This window comes from Papaver somniferum, chromosome 8, assembly GCF_003573695.1.
Source record: "Papaver somniferum cultivar HN1 chromosome 8, ASM357369v1, whole genome shotgun sequence".
NCBI lineage: Eukaryota > Viridiplantae > Streptophyta > Magnoliopsida > Ranunculales > Papaveraceae > Papaver > Papaver somniferum.
The window spans coordinates 133,056,667-133,079,312 of NC_039365.1; the positions used below are offsets into that span (position 1 = coordinate 133,056,667).

Below are 22,646 nucleotides of genomic sequence, written 5' to 3' on the forward strand. Positions count from 1 at the left end.
TCGACGAGCATAGGCTGTTCAGAGCAGTCTTAAAACTATCGCAATCGTCCAACTTCGCCATCCTGGTTGGACGGATTAGATCATCCCATGAATGATCAGGGAAGCGCTAACGCACACGTTGACGGGCCCACTTTTCCTCCACCCAATCGGTTTCTCACGTCAAGGCCATGGAGCAATGAAACGATTGCTCAAACCATGGCAGGCGTGATGCTTCTAAGGATCGCGGAATTCCACTAGTGTCTTAAATCGATCATAACCATCCAACTTAGCCAGCCTATTTGGATGGCTTAGATCGCATTTAAAACCATCAGGAAGGTGCACATGCGTTCACCGTCAGCCCAACATGGGCCCCACATGATCGATCTCTCCAAAGGAGGATCACGACGTGCCAAATCGCTTGGCCAAAGTCATGTGTGTGTGACTGATTCAAAACCCTAATTAGGGTTTGTGGCAATGCACATCTGTCGTAGTTCGATCATGACCATCCATCTTCACCATCCTAAACGTAGGGTGTAGATATAGACTCAAGAGGTCCCAAGGATGTCAACGTGATCACTGCGGCCCCACATTTGCGTGTGACCGGTCGGCCTATGCAGACTAGGGCCCGACGCCTCGAAACGCACGCCCCAAAGGTGGCATGCCACATCGCTTTTAAACCCTTTGCGACAATATATTTCTGTCGCAAATCGATCACGACCACTCATCTTTGCCGGTCAAATTGAACGGCCTATATCGAATCTTTGTGGGACCGAGAGGTGTAGACATACACGCCGGCGGGCCATCTCCACGCATGCCTGGTCGGTCCTTCCAAAATCAGTGCCCATGATTGGATTCGATCAAGCCAAAGAGGGGATGTTGCGCACCTCTAAAAAACCCAAAAATCCATCAACGGCAGCAAATATGTGTCGTAAATAATCTCGTCCGTCCAACTTTGCCAGATTGGTCGGACGACTTGGATTAAAAGTTATACGATCAATCAAACGTCTCAATGATTACCGTCCGCCACTCCGCCACAGGGAATGATCGACCAGATGGTGGCCCGCCCATGCGGCCTCTAAACGATCACTCGAAGATGGTTGGACGTGCTGCCATTTTAAGACGCTTAATCCGCGACTTGTTCAATCAAGCTTTAAAACAACGATGCTTCATCGATTGTTTTGAGCTGCTTGCTTGAAAGCGATGCATTACATGCATCGAGCATACACGATATTTCATGAATGTCAATTCCATAAATAATTTAGTTATTTAACCTGATAGCACCGTATGCTATTTCTTGCGGCGGGTCCCACGACTCGACCCACTCATTCGAGACATCAAACATGTCACAAACTTCGGAATACTTACTGGGGTGTTGGTCTGGCGGTTTACAGCGTGCGACCTGCAACGCTCCCATTACGAGAACGTGTCAGGAGGCATGGACGGTTAACAATGATGATGGAAGTGGGTAAAGGCGTGATCGTGTGACAATCACCTACACGACCCCACTACTCCATCACTCAACTTCCTCCACTTCCTACGAGATGAGGATTGCGCTCAAATGACTTGTATAAATAGGTTCTCCAACCTATTTCCAAACAACACAGAGAAACCAAGTGTTGTCATAGTACCCAGAAAACACCCAGAACTGATAGCTTACATTATACAAGCCAGTTCAACATTCTTATACAAGTCATAAACAACCAACACCTTCTTCGCTTCCCTCCCCAAGATCAACCCTTCTCCTTCGCCTTGTGACCTAATTGAATCTGGAACGACCATTTCTTGGTTTAGGCCAGAGTCTTACAGATTGATTTCTCGAACCTAAAACCATTCCCGTGCAGTGCATTTGTTTAGGGTTTGAACTCGTTTCTCATCAACACACCCCAAATTACCAAAAACAGCAGAATCAGTTTTTACCCCAAAACACTTTACAAATCCAAACTTGGCCACAAAATCAATTTATGTGTGCATTAGCATAAACTAATTATGGTTGATGTTCATCACTTCAACCTAGAATCGGTTTATATATGTGTACAACAAAAACCGATTCCTGGTAACATCAACCACAATCGGTTTTTTCTAATACACACATAAACCATAACTGGGTTGATTTTCAGAAAATTTCAGAGATTCATGGTTAAATCGTTGATGAGTTTCTCTTAAAATGAACGGATTAAAGGGATTTAACTCAATCACTTGAATTGTTTGTCAACAAATGTTCCTTCAAAACCCAAAAAAAATGAAAAGTTGATTGTTGTTTGTGATTAGGTTTTTGATTTTGATAGAAATTGGGTGTGTGTGTGTGTGGGTGGGGGTTGATTAAATATTTTTGTATTTGTTAATAGAAATGATTATGAGACCATATCAAAGCTATTGGACATCAATGGTATCAGACTTATGAGTATTCGGACTATAATAGTTCGGATGAGCAGTCACTCACTTTTGACAGCTATATATATGATTCCAGAAGATGATTCAGAATTGGGTCAATCACGTTTATTAGAAGTGGACAATAGAGTGGTAGTGCCAGCCAAAACTTATATACGTATTATTATCACATCTGTTGATATACTTCATAGTTGGGTTGTTTCTTCGTTAGGTGTGAAATCTGATGTTGTACCTGGTCGTTTATATCCTCTATTTTAATCCAGCGAAAAGGAGTTTACTATGGTCAGTGCAGTGAGATTCTTGGAACTAATCATGCCTTTATGCCTGTTGTTGTAGAAGTAGTTCCTAGTATTTGTTTTAGAAATTATGAAAGTTTCTTTAAAGGGTAATTTAATATTTTACCATATTTTGGACACCCCATATCCCCCATTATAGGTTGGTTGAAGAAAACTAATCACACCAGGCCCCGAACTAGGAGGGTTTTGTAAAGACACGATATAAAATGATCGATGCCGATGTCATTATAATATAGTGTAGAGTTTGTAAGAACAAAACATAAAGTTTAGGAAGAAACTTGTGAAAATAAAACTCTTAAATATTCTCCATTTCATTTTCACTAGAAGAACCAACCTTCTATAGACTTACATCAAATAAAACCCAAAGGTGAATCCTAAAACAAACTAAAACGTTAACATAATAAAAATTCCTAAACTCTAGGAATTATTCAAACAATTAAACATGAATTATAGACTCCCTAAACACAAGCTTTAAAGATAGACTTGATCCAAAATATTCAAAAACTTAAAATTCTAAAATCCTAAAAATATTTAAATTTTATAATAACGGATCGACCAAATATGTTTAAATTAACTAATTCCAACATATAGTGGTAAAGTTACTGAACGATGATACCACTAACCTAAGTTCGAAATTTGGTAGCACCAAATTCTTTGCCGATCCAAAAAAAACTATTAGAATACGGGCATCCAACTCAAAACCAATTGGCAATGAGTGGAGAGGCCCGAAGAGATATAAGGGTATGGATCTTAGATTTCCCAACAATGTGGGACTAATAATTTCAACACGCCCCCTCATGTGTAGCCTCGTTGGGTCTAATACGTGGATAATTAAATCGGGTGACGCGGAGTAAAAACGCGGTCAATGACTCGTCGCAAATATAGCCTGCTCTGATACCATATTAGAATACGGACATCCAACTCAAAACCAATTGGCAATGAGTGGAGAGACCCTAAAAAATTATAAGGGACAAAATCTTAGATTGCCCAACAGTGTGGGACTAATAGTTTCAACAAAAACATATCGATAACATTACACCAAATCCATTGCTCATTTCTCTTTGCATACACGAAACCATTTAAATACTCAAAGAGTTAGGACAGCATGACCCGATTACAACAAGTAAAGATCTGTCGAACTGGATGATCAAACAAAACGAAAAAATAATAATGCTGCAGAACTAAATCAATAGTGATTTAAAAAATGACTACTTAATGAACAAAAACTAATATACTAGTAGTACTCGGGTGGTCGATCATAATGGTAGGTAGCTTTCTTCATTAATCAAGGGCATTTTGGTCCTCCCTTTTTAGTCTTCTTGGTGTCGTAGCAAGGACAGACCCATCGGTAACCAGAAGTACCTGGGGGCACACACTTGCATGAACTGCAGCAACTCATGCAGCCTGCATTGCAAAAATCGAAACGGTGCTTCGTCTTACTACACCTCGTTGCACATCTCCATCTGCATTCTGTTAGCAATAGATCATCAGATCAGACTAACGACTAAGGGCACCAGATAAGGACATATATGGAATAGAAAAAAGGAAAGCAATTCAGCTAACAAGCAAACTTACGCTCTGGTTTTGCAGATCCTGGTCCGTAATATTTCCGCAATAAATCAGGATATGACTATATAGTTTTAACATGAAATTCACAAATAAAACAAGAGTAAGTTAACCACAGTTCACAACTTGAAGTAAAATACTGTAGAAAATAAAAAGAAGAAGAAGAAATAATTTAGAGTGATATAGATGTAGAACATACCCCTAGTCCTACTGCCGAAACCTGCAAGAAATTAACAGAATAATTGAAGAAGTTAATTATTATAAAATCAAAAGATCAGTGGAGTATAATTAATTTAGTTTCTATGATTCAAACATAACGCTGCATTCTCATTTTTCGGTTAAGTCCAAAAGCAAAAAGTTATTTACAAAGCCAAGGGGCATCCTGCAAACAAGAGGTACTCCAAAGAAAACGGGCAGTACAGTAGTTTAGCAAGAGAAGACTCGCCAATACGGTACTGAAAGTTGATCAAATACTCTCACAGTCTCATGTGAGGCTCAAGCACACGATGAGTCTTACGAACAAACAGTGAGAAATTAGGGTTTGAAAGACAATAAAAAAAAAAAAAGAGTACAGTACAGTACATAATTAGTACCTGAGTGGATTCGAGCATGGAGATGGCAAACAATGCGAAAAGCAAGACGGCTATAATCTTCACCTTGCAGCTGATTGCCATTTCGATCCGAAACTAGAATGAGAAGAAAGTATCGAAATTAAAAGGTTGAAGAAGAGGCAGAGTAAAAAGGTTTTTCGTTTTGATGATGAGAAAACCTTTAGACATACTCCTACTTATAGATGTTTTTCGGGGGACCAAGTATCCAATTTTTACAGGACATAATTAGTATTGCAACATGATTAATTATTGTTTGTTATCATGATCATTATTTAATTATCGGCAATGCTATTCAACTCCTTATTATCCATCTTCTTATTCACCTTCCTACAATCTAAACCCCATATTAAGGGAATGGTGAATCCCATCTGAACCTGAATGCGATCTCGATAGAAATGTAGAGCTTAAATTAGAGGGAGATGAATAAGGAGGTGAAAAGCATTTCCGTTTAATTATTTGAGAAAGATCGTGTAAATGTTTAGATTACAAGAGTGTTTTTTTGTTAGTCAACTGATATTGCTTCAAGCAGTGTAGTGTACTCATTGTTTAGGCTAATTTTTCTTCTTTACTTTTTGGAATGGTTCATGCTATTTCAAGACAACGGTGGTAATTGACATTGACATTTATAGGCAGCTATATATGCGCATGTTATTATTTATGAACAACAGACTTACTCGGGGAATGGTGCCAAAAAGGACCTCAAATTATGCGGTATTGATAGCTTATCAGGACACCCTTCTCAGCTTCAGAAAATAGAAGGGGAAAAAGACTTGGCTTCTCTTTCTGCCACAAACAAGAAAGGAAAAAAAAAATGCATTTCCAGTGCGCTAATCTCGCTCACCATGTTCTTGACCTCCCTAATCTAGGTTTATCAAAGAAAGTCTTTCCTCTAAAAGGATATAAATATTTCTTCGACAGTGAACATTTACTTGAACTTGCATATGCATAAATGTTAATGTGAGGTGACGTATTTGCATGTGTCACCCACGCATGCATGTGAGAAGTTGTAATAGCACATGTGAAATTTCACATCCTGCACTGTATATGCATATGCATGATGCTTAGTCAATCAGATTTAATATTTCATTTCAATCGAATACAATACATAAACGATTCATATGGATCTTGTTGCTGAAACACTACAAGTATACTAACCAACGCTTCATATCATAAGTTAAATCAATTTGGTTGATTTTGCTGACTTGGTTGCGAAATCTCCGTAAATTAAGACTCCAACTTAATCAGACTAACTTAAATTAATAGAGCGGAATGGGCAAGGATTACTATACCTGTAGATGTGAATCATGTGATGCACACGAAACCTCATGCACTTAGCTTAACTAGGACATCAACATTTGGACTATGCCCACACTAATCAAAAATGAGAATATGTTAGTGCCCATGATAAAGCATCGAGTCAGATGTAACTTGATAGCTGTGTACTTCGTGTTTTCATACAAAAGTCTTTGTGACATTGCTAGCTGTGTAGCATCCACAACAACAGCCTCAGATTACGCACCATTAAACTTTTAAAAATTGATATGCGACATCGCTTATAAAGTATGCAATGATTTTCGCCGCTTATCAAGCATACAGTTCACGCTGGTGTGACGTATACTTTTTCTTTTCTTTTTTTGTTTTGTTTTGTTTTGATACAATCCGCACGACTGTCGTATACTTATAAAACAGAAACTGAGATAAAAAAAAAGAAAAGGAAAAAGCACAACCATCAGGGGTTAGTCCAGTTGATCAGGAGCCTGACTATCAAGTAGGAGGTTAGAGATTCGAGTCTCCGCTCAAATGTAAATTATACTAACTTTAACATGGATTCAAGAGGACCGAGTTTGCTCAGTGGGGAGTAAGCCGATGGCTACCCTGTCAGGAGCAGGACGGGCCTATACCTAGCTTCAAAAAAGATAAAATAAAAAATAAAATAAATAAATAAATTAAAAAAGAAAAGAAAAAAACACTGTTGTCTCGCACGGTCACGCGGGATAGCTTACGACCTATTATTTCCCCACTGTTGGATTACATATATTCTGGCCTAGTTCTGAAATTATAAGCAGGTCTTCATATTTTATTTATATTCCTTGGTCAGTACTTAGTAACCCATTACAATCTTCTTTTATTACTCTTGAGTCTCGACCATCTCTGTGATCGATAGACTCAACATAATACTGAGGATCGGGCTATCCTATGACTCGACTCATCTAAAAATTGGTTTTTCAGTTTTGATTGCTTAATCTTAACTACATGATTAATCATTTTGAATGTTCGCTTTAAACCATATCTATGATCTCTACTTTCATTTAGTTCTATTATTTAACGATTGTGGAATCGTTTTTTTTTATAGTTTTTGATAGATTTGTTTTGAGTTTTGTAATCTCTCTTTTATTTTGGTTATTCTCGATCCAAGCCCCGCAAAGTTTTTTCTTTATACCATGTTGTTTTCAAAATTTTGTTCTTACAGCTTAATGGAAACCTAATCTTTCTTTGCAGATATCCTAACTAGTAACTTGCGGGGAATCTAATGGTGGAGTTTCGAAATGCATTCTGCATTTGAAATACATGTAATGGTGTTATTGGCAGGGGTGTTCACCATCTTCTAAGGAAAGGTCGCCTATAGTAGTAGAAATCACATAGAACCTATCATTGTAGGCAATCACACCAGATTTCTAAATCATCATGATCTTTACCCGAACTTTCAAATCCAAAATCTTCATGAAGATTCTCATCGAGTCAGTCAAACAAAAATTCAAAAAAAATTTGCCTCCTAAAATGTTATGATGTCACAGGGGAATTAACAACAAAAAAACCAACTGCGTGCAAGGTTCCGACTTGACTTCATATACAAAATTTCAATTCATTAATTCTCTTATATATTCAAAGATGCGTGTCTGGATATTCGGATCTACAAAACAAACTTTAAAGGAAAATTTTTCTATATGTACGAAGCATTTCTCCTTGGAAGTTCACACTTATGTTTTTTAAGCCATCTTCATCGTACTAGTAGAACCACAAAAACTCAGCAAAACCCTAACATGCCTGTAAATAATGAAAACCACATCAATATCTCTCAAGACAACTTAGGAATGCAACTATTGAAATCCAGCGAATCATAGACGTGTTGTGGGTTATTGTCAAAGATTAACGTTGCAGCTGAGGAATGGACACATGGGTTTCTTGGAAATCTCATGTCAAAAGGAAAAATTGACATGAAAATAATAAGAGCAAGAGTGAATTCTCTTTGGAGGCAATATAGAGGAAAGGAGATTAAAGTTATGGGTCATAACTTAATGCGGGTAGTTGAGTATCAGACATCACTCTCGAAGATTGAAGATCGACAAAGACATTTGGAGAACTTCTGTATCAGGTATGTGAAAACTGAACCATTCTATTTTACTCGTTATCTTACCATTCCATCCATTGAGACCATGTCTTATGACTTCTAGTAGATTTACAAAGAAGAAGTTTCGAGTCAAGCTTGTCTTGTTAAAAATCTCGAAATATGAATTTACCAAAGATGTTCAACAATCCTTAACAATATTAGTTCTAAGCAAATTTATTGTTTGTGAATTAATTTGTGGATCAATTGAAAATCACCCATGCAAATTATTTTATCACTTGGGAATGTTTCAAACGTCATAAGAAAAAAATTCAGAACTACTAATATTTTTGCTTAGGGTAGGTTGGCGAACCAATTCGTAAGAGTTTCAGAAATACATGGAAGTTTGGCGAACCCTTTCGCAAACCATGAAGATAGTTGGGAAAAGTTCACGAACCATGGTCAACTGAGTTTGGCATTCTAGTAGGGTTGGCGAACCCGGTTCACGAATTGTTGCATTCTGACTCGTGAAAAAGCCTTACGGTTCACAAACCGTTCTACCAACTGTCCCAAAAGTTTTTAGCAGATGCTCAAATACTTATTTTTTAAATATTTTTGGCATTGCTAGAACTCTCTCAAACACTTTTAAGACTTCACTGATCACTCAAACACTTATGTAAGTGCATGATGATTAAATTATTAAATATTTAAATATTGGCATACTTACCAAACCGAATAGTCGTTATACACAGTTCCAGAACCGGTCCATAGTTAGCTTGAATTCTAAATAACCACTGGTCTTTGAAAACTACAAATAGAGATGTTTTTTCAACTAGGAAATTCAATTCCCGAAACTTTGTGTTCTAATTGATTATAGAGTCGTCCTCTATAGACCTAGGCTTCCTTTGAGAAATATAATTAGGTTTATCCTTGTGTTGATGGTGGTTTTTAGCTTAGGGTTAAAATCGTAAAACCTTAGTCAAACAGTGACGTCACACTTGAGTAATAATGTCGCCTCTAGCACATTTATTGAACCATTCAACATGACTGCGTAAAATTACCGGGGTACCTTTTTTTATGTATATGCCATGCTCCACGGCAGAGCCCTCGGTACTGACTGGCATCATCTCTACACATGCCAGCCACACATGCTAGCCAAACGTGCAAATGGCAAGCCATGCCAGCCACATCTCCGCGCCAAAGGCATGCCAACCATGTCAGCCGCACCACCGTGCCAATGGCATGCATTGCCAGCCACATCTCCGCGCCAAAGGCATGCCGACCATGCCAGCCGCACCACCGTGCCAATGGCATGCCATGCCAGCCACATCTCCTTGCCAAAGGCATGCCAACCATGCCAGCCGCACCACCGTTCCTATGGCATGCCATGCCAGCCACATCTCTGCGCCAAAGGCATTCCAACCATGCTAGCCGCACCACCGTGCCAATGGCATGCCATGCCAGCCACATCTCCGCGCCAAAGGAATGCCAACCATGCCAGCCGCAGCACCGTGCCAATGGCATGCCATGCCAGACACATCTCCGTGCCAAAGGAAAGCCGACCATGCCAGCCGCACCATTGTTCCAATGGCATGCCATGCCAGCCACATCTTCGCGCCAAAGGCATGCCGACCATGCCAGCCGTACCACAGTGCCAATGGCATACCATGCCATCCACATCTTCGCGCCAAGGCATGCCAACCATGCCATCTGCACCACAGTGCCAATGGCATATCATGCCAGCCACATCTCCGCGCCAAAGCCATGCCGGCCATACTACATGCCGCTGACTGCCAAACGAAGGGTTACAACAATCAACGACTATCCTTCTATCTGAGATGCATATCTCAGCCGTCCAAGTTCGCCACCTAACGCATGGAAACTTATGGCCCAAGGCCAAACATCATGGTTTTGCCAAAATCCTAATTTTGGCCGCGCCTAAAATATGCCAAAGCCATGCCGGCCCTACCACATGTCGCTGGCTTCCAAACGAAGGGTTGCAACAATCAACGGCTGCCCTTCCATCTAAGATGCAGATCTCAGCCTTCCAAGTTAGCCACCTAACGCATGGCAATTTCCGTCCCAAGGCCAAACATCACGGTTTTTCCAAAACCCTAATTTTGGCTGTGCCTAAAATATGCCAAAGCCATGTCGGCCCTACCACATGTCGCTGGTTGCCAAACGAAGGGTTGAAACAATCAACAGCTACCCTTCCATCTGAGATGCAGATCTAAGCCGTCCAAGTTCGCCACCTAATGCATGGCACTTCTGGCCCAATGCCAAACATCACGGTTTTGCCAAAACCCTAATTTTGGCCTCGCCTAAAAGGTGCCAAAGCCATGCCGGCCCTACCACATGCCGCTGGCTTCCAAAAGAAGGGTTGAAACAATCAACGACCACCCTTCCTTCTGAGATGCAAATATCATCCTTACAATCTTGCCACCGAACGCATGACAACTTTTGGCCCAATCCCAAGCCCTAATTTTGGCCGCACCTAAACTATGCCAAAACCCTAGTTTTGGCCGCGCCTAAACTACGCCAAAATCCTAGCTCGGCTGCGCCTAAACCATACCACTAGCTGCAAATGAAGGGTTGCAACAATCAACGGCCACCTTTCCTCCTAAGATACGAATCTCAGCCATACAAACTTGCCACCAAACGATTTGTGGTAATCTCTTGGCAACGACGCCAAAACCCTAATTTGGTCGTGCCAAGAGCATGCAAGCGCTGCAACCATGCCGCTAGTTTCCAAACGAAGGGTTGCAACAATCCAAGGATACCCTTCCTTCTGATATGCAGATCTCATCCGTACAAACCTGCCACTAAACGAATCGTGGAAATGTCTTGGCTGCGATGCTAACTCTTGGTCACGGCACCAACCTGGATACGATGCCTATTCTTTGGTCACGTCACCAACTTGGATACAAATGCCAAGTCCTTTGGCCACGCCACGCCACACGTAGCAACATGCTACACGTTTTCCACGAAAACACTCGAGACATCAAAACATGTCACAAACTGGGGGATGCTCGTCAGGGTATTGGTCTGGCGGTTTACAGCGTGCGGCGTACATTACGCCCGTTACAGGAAAGTGTCATAAGGGTGAGGCGATTAGTAAATACAATAAGTAATGGTGAAACATTTCCTTCATTATGGAAACATCAATTCCAGGTGTTACCCGTTACCATTTTCTTCCATTTAATCAACCGTTTCCACTTCTTACGTGACCAGGGTACGTTTCGTTGCGACTTGTATAAATATGTCTCACCTATTTCCACCAAAGACAAGTTTTGGGGGTCAGGAGAATACAACACTCAGAAATCACTTGTTAGCTTTCTCATCTGTTAGCTTCCACTTTCTGATACAAGTCGTCAAACAACTACTCTTCCCGAATTAACTATTCTGGTCTCAACACTCTCTTCGCTTCCCTCCATAGACCAAACTTTCTCCTTCGCTTTGTGACCGAAGCAAGTCTGGAATGGCCATTTCTTGGTTTAGGTTGGTGTTTGAGGGTGAAAACAGTTTCTGCTGGTTTCGGTAATTTCGTGTGTTGTGGGTGAGAAACGAGTCTAAACCCTAAACAATGTACTGCAAGGGAGTACTTTAGATTCGAGAGATCAATTTGTACAAATCCAGCCTAAACCAAGAAATGGCCTTTCCAGACTTGCTTCGGTCACAAAATGAAGGAGAAGGGTTGGTTTTGGGGAGCGAAGCGAAGAGAGTGTTGAGACCAGAATAGTTGATTCTGGAAGAGTACTTGTTTTGACTTGTATCAGAAAGCGTAAGCTAACAGATGAGAAATCTAATAGGTGATTTCTGAGTGTTGTATGCTCCTAACCCAAAACTTGTTGTTTGGTGGTAATAGATAAGACCTATTATACAAGTCGAAGTGAAACGTACTCTGGTCTCGTAAGAAATGGAAACAAATGAGTAAATGGGAGGAGGTGGTAACCGGTAACGCCTGGAATTGATGTTCCATAATGAAGGAAAGCGTTTCACCATTACTCCATGTATTTACTAACCGCCTCATTCTTATGACAGTGTCTTGTAACGGGCGTAGTGTACGTCGCACGCTGTAAACCGTCAAACTAATACCCTAATGAACATCCCCCAGTTTGTGACATGTGTTGATGTCTCGAGTGTTTTCGTGGAAAACATGTAGCATGTTGTTGCTGTTTTGCAAGTTGAGCTTGGGAGACTTGCCGGCTCGTGGTGACTCTCGACGGTCGAGATTTGTATCTTGAGAGGAAGGGTAGCCGTTGATTATTGCAACCCTTCGTTTGGTATCCAGCGGCATGGAAGCATGGCCGGCATGGCTTTGACATGGTTAGGCGTGGACAAGCTTGGATTTTGGCATAGTTTAAGTGCGGCCAAGAACTAGGGTTTTGGCATAGTTTGGGCGCGGCCAAAATTAGGGCTTGGTGTTGGGCCAAAGGTTTCCACGCGTTAGCTGGTGACCTTAGACGGCTAAGATCTGCATCTTAAATGGAAGGGTGGACGTTGATTGTCGCAACTCTTCGTTTTGGCAGCCAACGACGTGGAGGAAAGGCTGGCATGGTTTTGGCATGCTTTGGACGCGGAGTTATGGCGCGGCATGCCATTGGCACATGCGGCATAGTTGGCATGCCTTGACGCGGAAAGGTTGCACGACATGCCATTGGAACATGTGGCATGGTTGGCATGCCTTGGCGTGGAGATGCGGCTGGCACGACATGCCATTGGCACATGTGGCACGGTTAGCATGTCTTGGCGTGGCGATCTTGGACGGTTGAGATCTGTATCTCAGGTGGAAAGGTGGCCGTTGATTGTTGCAACCCTTCGTTTCGGCATCCGTGAAGGAAAGGTCGGTTTGGCATGGTTTTGGCGTGGCCAAGCTAGGATTTTGGCATAGTTTAGGCGCGACCAAAAACTAGGGTATTGACATAGTTTAGGCGCAGCCAAAATTTGGGCCAAAGGCTACCACGCGTTAGAAGGCGACCTTGGACGACTAAGATTTGCATCTCAGATGGAAGAGTGGTCGTTGATTGTTGCAACCCTTCGTTTTGGCAGCGGTGAAGGAAAGGCCGGCATGGTTTAGGCGTGGCCAAGCTAGGGTTTTGGCATAGTTTGGGCGCGACCAAAATTTGGGACAAAGGATACACGCATTAGATGGCGACCTTAGACGGCTAAGATTTGCATCTCAGATAGAAGGGTGGTCGTTGATTGTTGCAACCCTTCGTTTTGGCAGCCGTGAAGGAAAGGCCGGCATGGTTTAGGCGTGGCCAAGCCAGGATTTTGGCATAGTTTAGGCGCGGCCAAAAACTAGGGTTTTGGCATAGTTTGGCGCGGACAAAATTTGGGCCAAAAGCTACCACGCGTTAGCTGGCGACCTTGGACGGCTAAGAATTGCATCTCATATGGAAGGGTGGCCGTTGATTGTTACAACCCTTCATTTTGGCAGCCAGCGGCTTGAATGCATGGCCGACATGGCTTTGGCACGCGTTGGCGTGGAGACGTGGCTGACATGGTTTGCCATTGGCACGGTGGCGCGGTTGGCATGGTTGGCATGCCTTGGCGCGGAGACGTGGCTGGCATGGTTTAACATTGGCACGGTGGCACGACTGGAATGGTTGGCATGCCTTGGCGCGGAGACTTGGCTGGCATGGTTTGTCATTAGCACGGTGGCGCGGCTGGCATGGTTGGCATGCCTTTGCACGGAGACGTGGCTGGCATGGTTTTCCATTAACACGGTGGCGCGGCTGGCATGGTTTTCCATTGACACGGTGGCGCGGTTGGCATGGTTTCCATTCCTTGGCACGGAGACGTGGCTGGCATGGTGGTGCAGCTGGCATGGTTGGCATGCCTTGGCGCGGAGATATGGCTGGCACGGTATGCCATTGGCACATATGGTGCGGCTAGCATGGTTGGCATGCCTTGGCGCGGAGGTGTGGCTGGCACGGCATGCCATTGGAACATGTGGTGCGGATAACATGGTTGACATGCCTTGGCGCGGAGGTGTGGATTGCACGGCATGCCATTGGCACATGTGGTGCGGCTGGCATGGTTGGCATGCCTTGGCGCGAAGGTGTGGCTGGCACGGAATGTCGTTGGCACATGTGGTGCGGCTGGCATGGTTGGCATGCCTCGGTGCGGAGATGTGGATGGCACGATATGCCATTGTCACATGTGGTGAGGCTGGCATGGTCGGCATGCCTTGGCGCGGAGGTGTGGCTGGAACGACATGCCATTGGCACATGTAGTGTGGAAATTAGGGTTTGTCCTATCGAAACCCTAATTAGCATTAAAAAAGGTACCCTGGTGTAAATGGGGAAAAACGGTTTGCTGGTTTTCTAGGAAAGTGGAGAGTCGAGCGTGCTGTGGAGACTCCTCAACCGAGCGAACTGCCGAACCTCACACAGATGCACCGCTACAAAGGGGGTGCTTAGATTCAGGAAATCAATCTGTATGACTCCGGCCTAAACTAAGAGAATGGCCGTTCCAGAGTCAATTAGGTCGCAAAGAGGGAGATGCGTTGATCTGTAGGAGGGAAGCTGAGATTTGTGTGGGATCAGTGATGATCAAGGATTGTGGGTGTGTTGAAGGTTTCTGCAATATTGCTGAACTGCTGAAGTTGAGTTATGTGAATAAGTTTATATCGATTTGTTGATGGATAATGATGATAATCGATGATTGATAATATCCCGATGTCCTCGATTTAGACTTATTTATATTGCCAGAATGATGTACCACTGATCCCTGTAAGTGTGACGTTTTCTTTAGCGAAAGAGTGGGAAAGTGGGAGATCGTGGTAAAGTCAGTTCCATATCGTGCGGAGACTTGACTGATCGTGCACCCACTACTTTGCTAACTCTTTCAACCGTTTACACGACTTACACACATTTATCGTTGTGGATGATTCCACGTGCCGTAGACCGCCATACCAAAACCCTAAGTGATTTCCTCCCATTTGTGACGTGATTGATATTTCACGAATCGTGGAGTCTGCAAGGCAGACGTGTATTAGTTAGTCAGTTGTTGACTGATTTAGACTGTGAGTCTAGTTTTGTTGAATCGAGCATAAGCGGTGAATGCTCAGTGATTCATGGATTGAACATGTAGTTCTCTGAGATGTCAATGAATTACTGACTAGAGCGACTGAGCAAGTATTGTTCAACTCGATGAAACTTTGAATATTGAGATTTTTTCGAGAAATTGAGCAAGTATTGTTCAATTAGACGAATTTGATAATTTTGGCGTGCAACTGAGCAAGTGTTGCTCAATTCAACAAACTACTGATGAATTACTGAACATTGATGGTTGGATCAAGAGTTATTTAATGTTTGGGTCGTAAGTTTTAGTATGGTTCAGTATTTGGGTCCTAAGTTTGTCCAGTTTAGTGTTTGAGTCGTTGACCCGTTAGTCAACTAGGTTTTACGGTCAAACGGTTAAAAGAGTAAATGTCCGTTACGGTCTGTTATAGTCTTGAGGTTAACTTGTCATTCGTTTACCAAACCCTACGACTTGTACCGCATCTCACTCCTTCCTTTGTTCTTTCTCAACTGAAACGGCATCAGTTTACTTTGCAACAACTTATTCAGTACTCTTAAATCTATGACTTCATGTACCAATCTTCAGTACTCTCTACAAATATTTCTACTTTTATCTCAAACAATTGTTAAGATTTTAATCTTGGGTTAATTTACACTTGTGGCGGTAGTGAGTGTTTATTAATTTAACAATCTAATGATTGTTAGGCTTTGTTGATAATCGACAGTAGTTAGTGGTGTTTACTGTTTACCAATCTAACAATCTATTGATTGTTTCTGCATTGGATGCATTAGAAGCAAAACAGTTTGGTGATTAAAGATCACTTGATCGTTTTCTGCACCCAAAATCTCATCTTCAAGAAACCTTTGCTTTTGGTGATCAGTTTTAAACTTTGAATAAAAACAATTCATAAGGAGCGCAACATATATAGCTTTGTTAACGGTGTACTCCATGAATGTTGATGTTGGATGGAAGAATGATCCTCTTATGGTTGTATGTAACAACATACTTTTGGTTAAGAAACTTCATGAACTTGTGAAGTATAAATTGAAAGAATCTTAATCGGGAATTATAGATTTACATGGATTTTTGAGTTGCACTGAAGTTGTTCGCTGAAATTCCCAAGAACTTTCGATTCATATTTAAACAAATTTTAGGAGATGGCAAACGTGTAATAATGAACGTTAACTCACCTAACTGTTTGACTACAATACATAGTTGACTAACGGGTCAACGACCCAAACACTAAAGTGGACAAAAATAGGACCCAAGCACTAAACCATACCAAAACTTACGACCCATACACTAAATAACTCTTGGATCAATATTCGAGCAACTGAGCAAGTATTGCTCAATTCGACGAATTATTTACTGGTGTCGTGACCCAATAAAATATTAATCAAAAATATTGGTGAATTACCAAATATTATTAATTTGGATGTTGATTGCTGAATCAACATTATTTTGTGTTTGAACTTGCTCAGAATGGTGATTCGTGGAGCGTTTGTTCGAAACCCTAATTTTTATCAATCCTTCATCAATTGGTGAATTTCTGAAAATTGGTCATGAATGAGGAGGGACCGACCACATGGGATGATGAGCGTCCATGGGTGCCCAGTGCTCGAATGATCACGCACCAGGGTCTCAGTTTGAGAGTTGGTGAAAGAACTATGATTAAATGCAGGTTTCATCATTCATTGAAATATTGTTGGATTCAACATTAGGTGATAAAACCTAGGTATGAGAGATGAGGACCGACCAAGAGAGCATGGGACCGGCTCTTGGTGGTCACGGGACCAGTTGTTGGTCATTTGGAGAATCCCCAGTTGGTTGGAGAGAGTTCAGGCCCAGTATGAGCAATTGAGCAAATTAGGTCAGAATTATGAAAACCTGTGAGACCGGCTTTGTGCAAGACCTAGGAATGACTCTGGTCGGTCATGAAGGCATGCACATGTTTCCGTGGTGTCCATATTTCCATACTGAGAGTTTCAATATTTTCTGATGCGCGTTCGAGCAACATAGTGAATTTTCAGAAGAGTTTCATCTTGACTGAGAATTCTCGATTTTTATTGGAATGAGAATGTATGCTTAATTCATCAATATTTTGAGAATATTAAAATAAAAGTGTTTTAATATTTAAAATTGTCGTGAGAGGCTAGCCAGTCGTGTGACTATGTTGGCTTTTGGTTTTTCATGATTTGAGCAATATTCGAGAAAATATGGAGAAATCATGAATTTTGCTCAAACCCAAGGAGTTTCATGAATTAAGGAAAATAATAATTATGAAAGATTAGGGATTGCAAGGTGTGGGACCGGCCATGGCTAGGGCATGGCTGGCTGGCTAGGTTGCCCGGTCCCACACACCTTTCCCTATTTTATTATTTTTCATGAATCCTTGAAGTTATGGAGAATCCTTGAAGTTATGGAGAATCCATGAGTTTTTGATGAAACAGAGGGGTTTCGTGAGATCAGGGAATAATAATTATAAAAATCTAAGGATTGTGAGGTGTGGGACCGGCCACGGCTTAGGCATGGCCAACTGGTTAGGTTGCCCGGTCCCGCACACCTCTCCTTATTTTATAATATTATTTCGTGAATCCACCAAGTTATGGAGAATTCACGAGTTTTGCAAAAACAAGGAAAGTTGCTAAAACCAAGGAGTTTTCGTGAGTTCACGAAATAACAAAAAATAAGGAAAATAATGGGAGAGGCATGGACCGACCATGGCTAGGGCACGGCCGGTCGGCCGGATGGTGGGCCCGGCCCTGGGCGTCTCTTATTATTTTATTAATATTTATTGTTTTCTCCTGTTTTGCGAAGGATTCCTCATTATTTCATATTTTTGGACACTCGTTCGTGCATCCGGGTGCTCAGTCGTGCATCATTGTCGAGTACACTCACACCATTTTTTGTGGGGCTTACTCAGTGATGGTCCAGATGCCCGGTTGTTGAGTATCTATTACTAATCTATGAATTCAGTGGAGAATAATCCATGAAACTAAGTAATAAAAATGAATAGTTGTTTATTATTAATTCGCAGGATCAGCTGTGGATTCGACTACGAATGCAGAATAATAAAACAAGCATTACCATACTATGGGATCGTGGATTCGACCATAGAATCAGAGTAATTAATATTATCTATTACCATTTCACGAGATCAGTGGATTCGATCATGAAATCGGAGTAATGAGATAGCACAGTTGTTTTATTGTCATTCTATGAGATCAAGCCGTGGATTCGACCATGGAATATGAGCAATTGTTATTGCCAATCCATGGAATAGGAGCAATGGTTTATTTCCATTCCATGGGATCATGCGGTGGATTCGACCATGGAATGGGAGAAATAATAGATTATTCTAGGAATTCAGTAGTGAATGTCACAGAAGGATTAATATATTGCAGAAAAGATATTAACCAGTTAAAGCGTCACATCTATTCTGAATGGTGCATAGTCAGGGAGTCACGATGTTGTTTACGACCTGAAGGCGTTAGTGTTCTCAATCTACGGAGAACCGCCTGAATCTATGCACAGTCTCTCCACATAATTAGCGAACGGTGAGTGTCACCGACGTCCTGAAGGCGTCCGCCGCCCAACTATTCTTCTATGTGGAGGTGGGTCTCTCTCCTACAGTCAGGGAACAGTGAGTATCACCGATGTTCTGAAGGCGTTAAGCTCTCAATCTACGGAGAACCGCCCAAATACTTTATTCTGCATAGAGGTCACAAGGGAATGCCAGGGATCGAACGCTCAGCTGGTGGAGGCTTTTCGAAAACATATTCATCATGGCTTCGTAAAATATGAATCGTTGCATGCCTGAAAGACGTTTCAAAAACATGCCTCATGATTTTACGGTTTTTTCCCTTTGTTGAAAATCCACCATCTACTTTAAGTCCCCTGCTTAGTGAGGAACAATCATGTTCTGCAGTAAGCATTAAATGGTGATTTTCAGTCAACGAGATCAGTGGTTGAACTCGTTCTACAAAGGTATCGTCAGAATCCTCGATTTGCTCCAATGGTGTCATGTACGAGCAAATGTTTGGGTGAGGACCCTGATGGTATGATAGAGTTTGATTTCGTGAGCACGGAGATGAAGCATCGCTGATTTGGTCTGTTGAAAGTCCAGTTTTGGTCAGTTTAGTGTTTATGGGCTCGGCCAAAAAAAGGAAATCCTTGTTTTAGGAACAGACGTCCGTTCGTTAGTTTAAGAAACAAACAAAATAGACCTGAGTCTAATGACATAAAAAAATTTCTATGAGCTTTCATGAAAAATTTTATTTTTGAAAATATGCTCCTATTTCAAAGACGGATGCTCGCATAAGGGAGAAAAATATATATTTTCAAATTTACGTGAGTTTCACGTTAAAAATATTTTTTGTAAAATCAATGTATTGATTTTGAACAACTGTTGAAAGTAGAGAATCATACATGGTGAAATAATGTCTGAGTTTTCACAATTATAGAATGGACGTTTGTCCAATTTTGGAAAATCAGTGGATGTTCACACAGTAAAATTTACGTGGGTTGTTCATGGTTTTATGAATATCAATTTATGATTTTTGAGCAATTGCTGAAAGTAAACAATTGTATATGTGATGAAATAATGTATGTATGAGTTTGGTGATTTTATAGTGTATACACACATGTAGAAAATCAACGAATGTTCACATGAAAGGTTATGTGAACTATTCATAGTTTTGTGAAAAGTCAGTGTTGAATCTAGAATGATAAGTTTTGCTCGTCTTCGCAGGTTTGAAGGAGTGAGCAAGTTTTCGAAGTTTCGTGTCATCACTAAAGTTTAGTGAAATCGTAAAATAGGTAAGATTTGGGGATTACCATTTTTGCAGACGCTGATGTGAGCATCTCTATTCCATGATTCATTATTTTGTTGAATCCTGCGCTTTGCATGAATGTTATGCATCTGTCACATCCACTTTGCAAGAATGATTGACTCCCATGATGACACTTTCAAAGACGACATTTCCAGGGATGACATCTCTACGGATGAAACTTTAAGAAATGGTACTCCTGGGACCTCTGAGTGATGGTGAGAGATCCTTCATACCGAGTTGTACTTCTGGTTATTTTATTAGCTTTACCGCAGGATGATCGTATAGTGAAATCTCGGATCAATGTAGACTCCACGGAAATGGAAGAAAGTCTACGGGAGCGGATAACCCATAAGTAAGGACTACAAGAGGTTAGCAAATGACGTGCAGTCCCCAGCCGTTTCTTTGGTGATTTGTTAGCGCTCCTTCTGTCATGAATTTGACCGTGCAATTAGGATCACGAGACCAAGGTTTGTTATTTCTTTTCAGACTTTTGCTCCATCGATTGACGGTCTTCAACTTGTTCCCGGGAAAAATTCAGGAATCCAGCACTGATGAAGAAGTCGATGTAAGTATCTTTTTTGTGCGCATCTCCTTGAATAAAATAATAATAATTGTTGTTGATGAATCCAGGAAGAAATCATTGTAGATAAGCAACATGTTGATGAAGCGTTCTCTTCTTTGGGACATGGGAATATGTAGAATTCCCGAAATCCCGAACCGAATGGAGATAACGGCGTTGCCAATGGAGATCTCGGTATTGCCGAGCCTTCAAATGATTTAAAGACTCCCTTAGTAAGTATATCTCCTGTAATTTCTTCATAGAAGTACGAAATTGTTAATTTGTGAATGAATGAATGAGAATCCATGTAAATTTATGTATAACTTTGCCGAAATACGTCACCAGAAAATTTCAGACTTCAGATTTTACTAAAAACGCTGTAGAATCCTCGTACGAAGTCGTATTTTCGCGGTCTGATTATGTATCTTCAAGCCCAGGAAATTTCCAAGCTTTATTGAAGTAGAGTTTTGAATTTTGAGCATTTTTAGGGCCTGAAAAAGGGGAAGTAGTGAACTTCCTGGAGACCTTCAGAACTTTTCCAGATTTCATGTTGTCCTATGTTTTGGCCACATATGTTAGCTCGTTCATCCGATTGCCATGAAATTTTGATTTGTTGTAGAAAACATCCATACGAAGAGAATGGTATATGACCCAACCTTAAATACCTTACCAATTGCTCCCAGTTCGTCGTTTAATATAGGGCAGTGTAGAATCTCTTCAGATGAGCTTGTCTGAAAAACCTGTTTCATGGCTTCTACACTATTTTCTCATGTTTTAGATGCATAGTAAAGAACTTAGGTGATGTTAGTTCACTTAAATGCTGGATTTTATGGTTTTGTTGGGTTTCCACGCTTGAATCATTCTAATCCCATGTAATCTTCAGATTAGGTGCCAAATGCTGAAGTTAGGAATAATGGATCCAACAATGATGACTTGAGCAACCATGGAGACGTTGATAATGAGACCTCCATACCTGTACCTCAAGCTCATGTAACACTTTTTGTTGATGCCGTGGAGGTGAATGAAACTCCAATTGTGCGTGAGATGGTGGAACCCGAATCGAGAATGGAAGAAGCTGCTCCAACGAAGTTGTTCCTATGATTGCTGACGCTGTTCCAACGACTGAGAACCGGATAATAGTGCATGAGTATCCCAACGCAGGGACTGCTTTTACTCCTCCATTTGGTGGGATACTCCCATATCACAGGTTTCTTGGTGGATTTAGCGTTCCCATTGGATATGCTGCTATGTACAAGAAACCGTGGAAGATGTATGGGCACATCGTCGTTACCAAGGATCCGGAGCATAGCTATTTCTTGACGAGGCAAGTAGAAGTCATCTTGCGTGTTATAAATGATATCCGTATCACAGCTAGAAACACTGTCACCCGGGATGTACTCTTTGATTGGGAGTACAACTTGAAGAAAGTTGAAGAACTTGGCTTCAATCTGAAGTGGCTTCGTCAAAAGATTGATGCTATCAGGAAAGCAGTGGAAGGTGACACTCCTTTCACCACCAGTGATGCCGTGTTTCAGAATATGGATGAAGCTGCTGAGCTGACCAAGAAGCTGGAGGCGGAGAAAGCTGCTTTGCAAGTCTTGGAGGATGCAGAAAAGCAGAAATCTTATTTTGCTGACATTCTTTAGTTTTCTTTCCATGATATCTTGAACCTTGGACTTCTGAGAGATGTTTGGTTTTGATTTCTTGATTAATTTTGGATTGTGAAATCGATCGTCTTGACCAGTGGACCGTCAGTCCCCAATATTTTGTTAAGTCTCTCCCTTTCGTTTTCCCTTCTTCTGGTGAGACCTAGATAGAGGACCCAGGTAGAAAAATTGATATAAAGACCTAGGTGGTCGAATTTGGAGGTACCTTGATGAAGGATTTAACGGAAGGACCTGGTGGACATCGATCGACTGTGGAGGTTATGAAGCCCGTCTAAGAATTGTTGCTTGCATGTTGTATGCTCTGGAAGCTGTAGGAACCTCATACGACGTTGGAATTCGATGCTTGACCCCAACTTTTGAAGCTAAGAGACTGAGTTATCACATGAGCAAAGAA

General features: G+C 41.5%; 1 protein-coding gene across 1 annotated transcript; it reads right to left on the minus strand.

Moving 5' to 3' along the window:
• Nucleotides 1-3,770: 3,770 nt before the first annotated feature.
• Nucleotides 3,771-4,957, minus strand: LOC113303669 (gibberellin-regulated protein 5-like). Its single transcript, XM_026552726.1, has 4 exons — nucleotides 4,823-4,957; nucleotides 4,429-4,449; nucleotides 4,239-4,293; nucleotides 3,771-4,133 (listed from the first exon to the last, which is right to left on the minus strand). Exons 1-4 carry the CDS (start codon nucleotides 4,901-4,903, stop codon nucleotides 3,949-3,951), a joined length of 342 nt encoding a protein of 113 aa, XP_026408511.1. The 5' UTR covers nucleotides 4,904-4,957; the 3' UTR covers nucleotides 3,771-3,948.
• Between the last annotated feature and the right edge of the window lie 17,689 nt (nucleotides 4,958-22,646).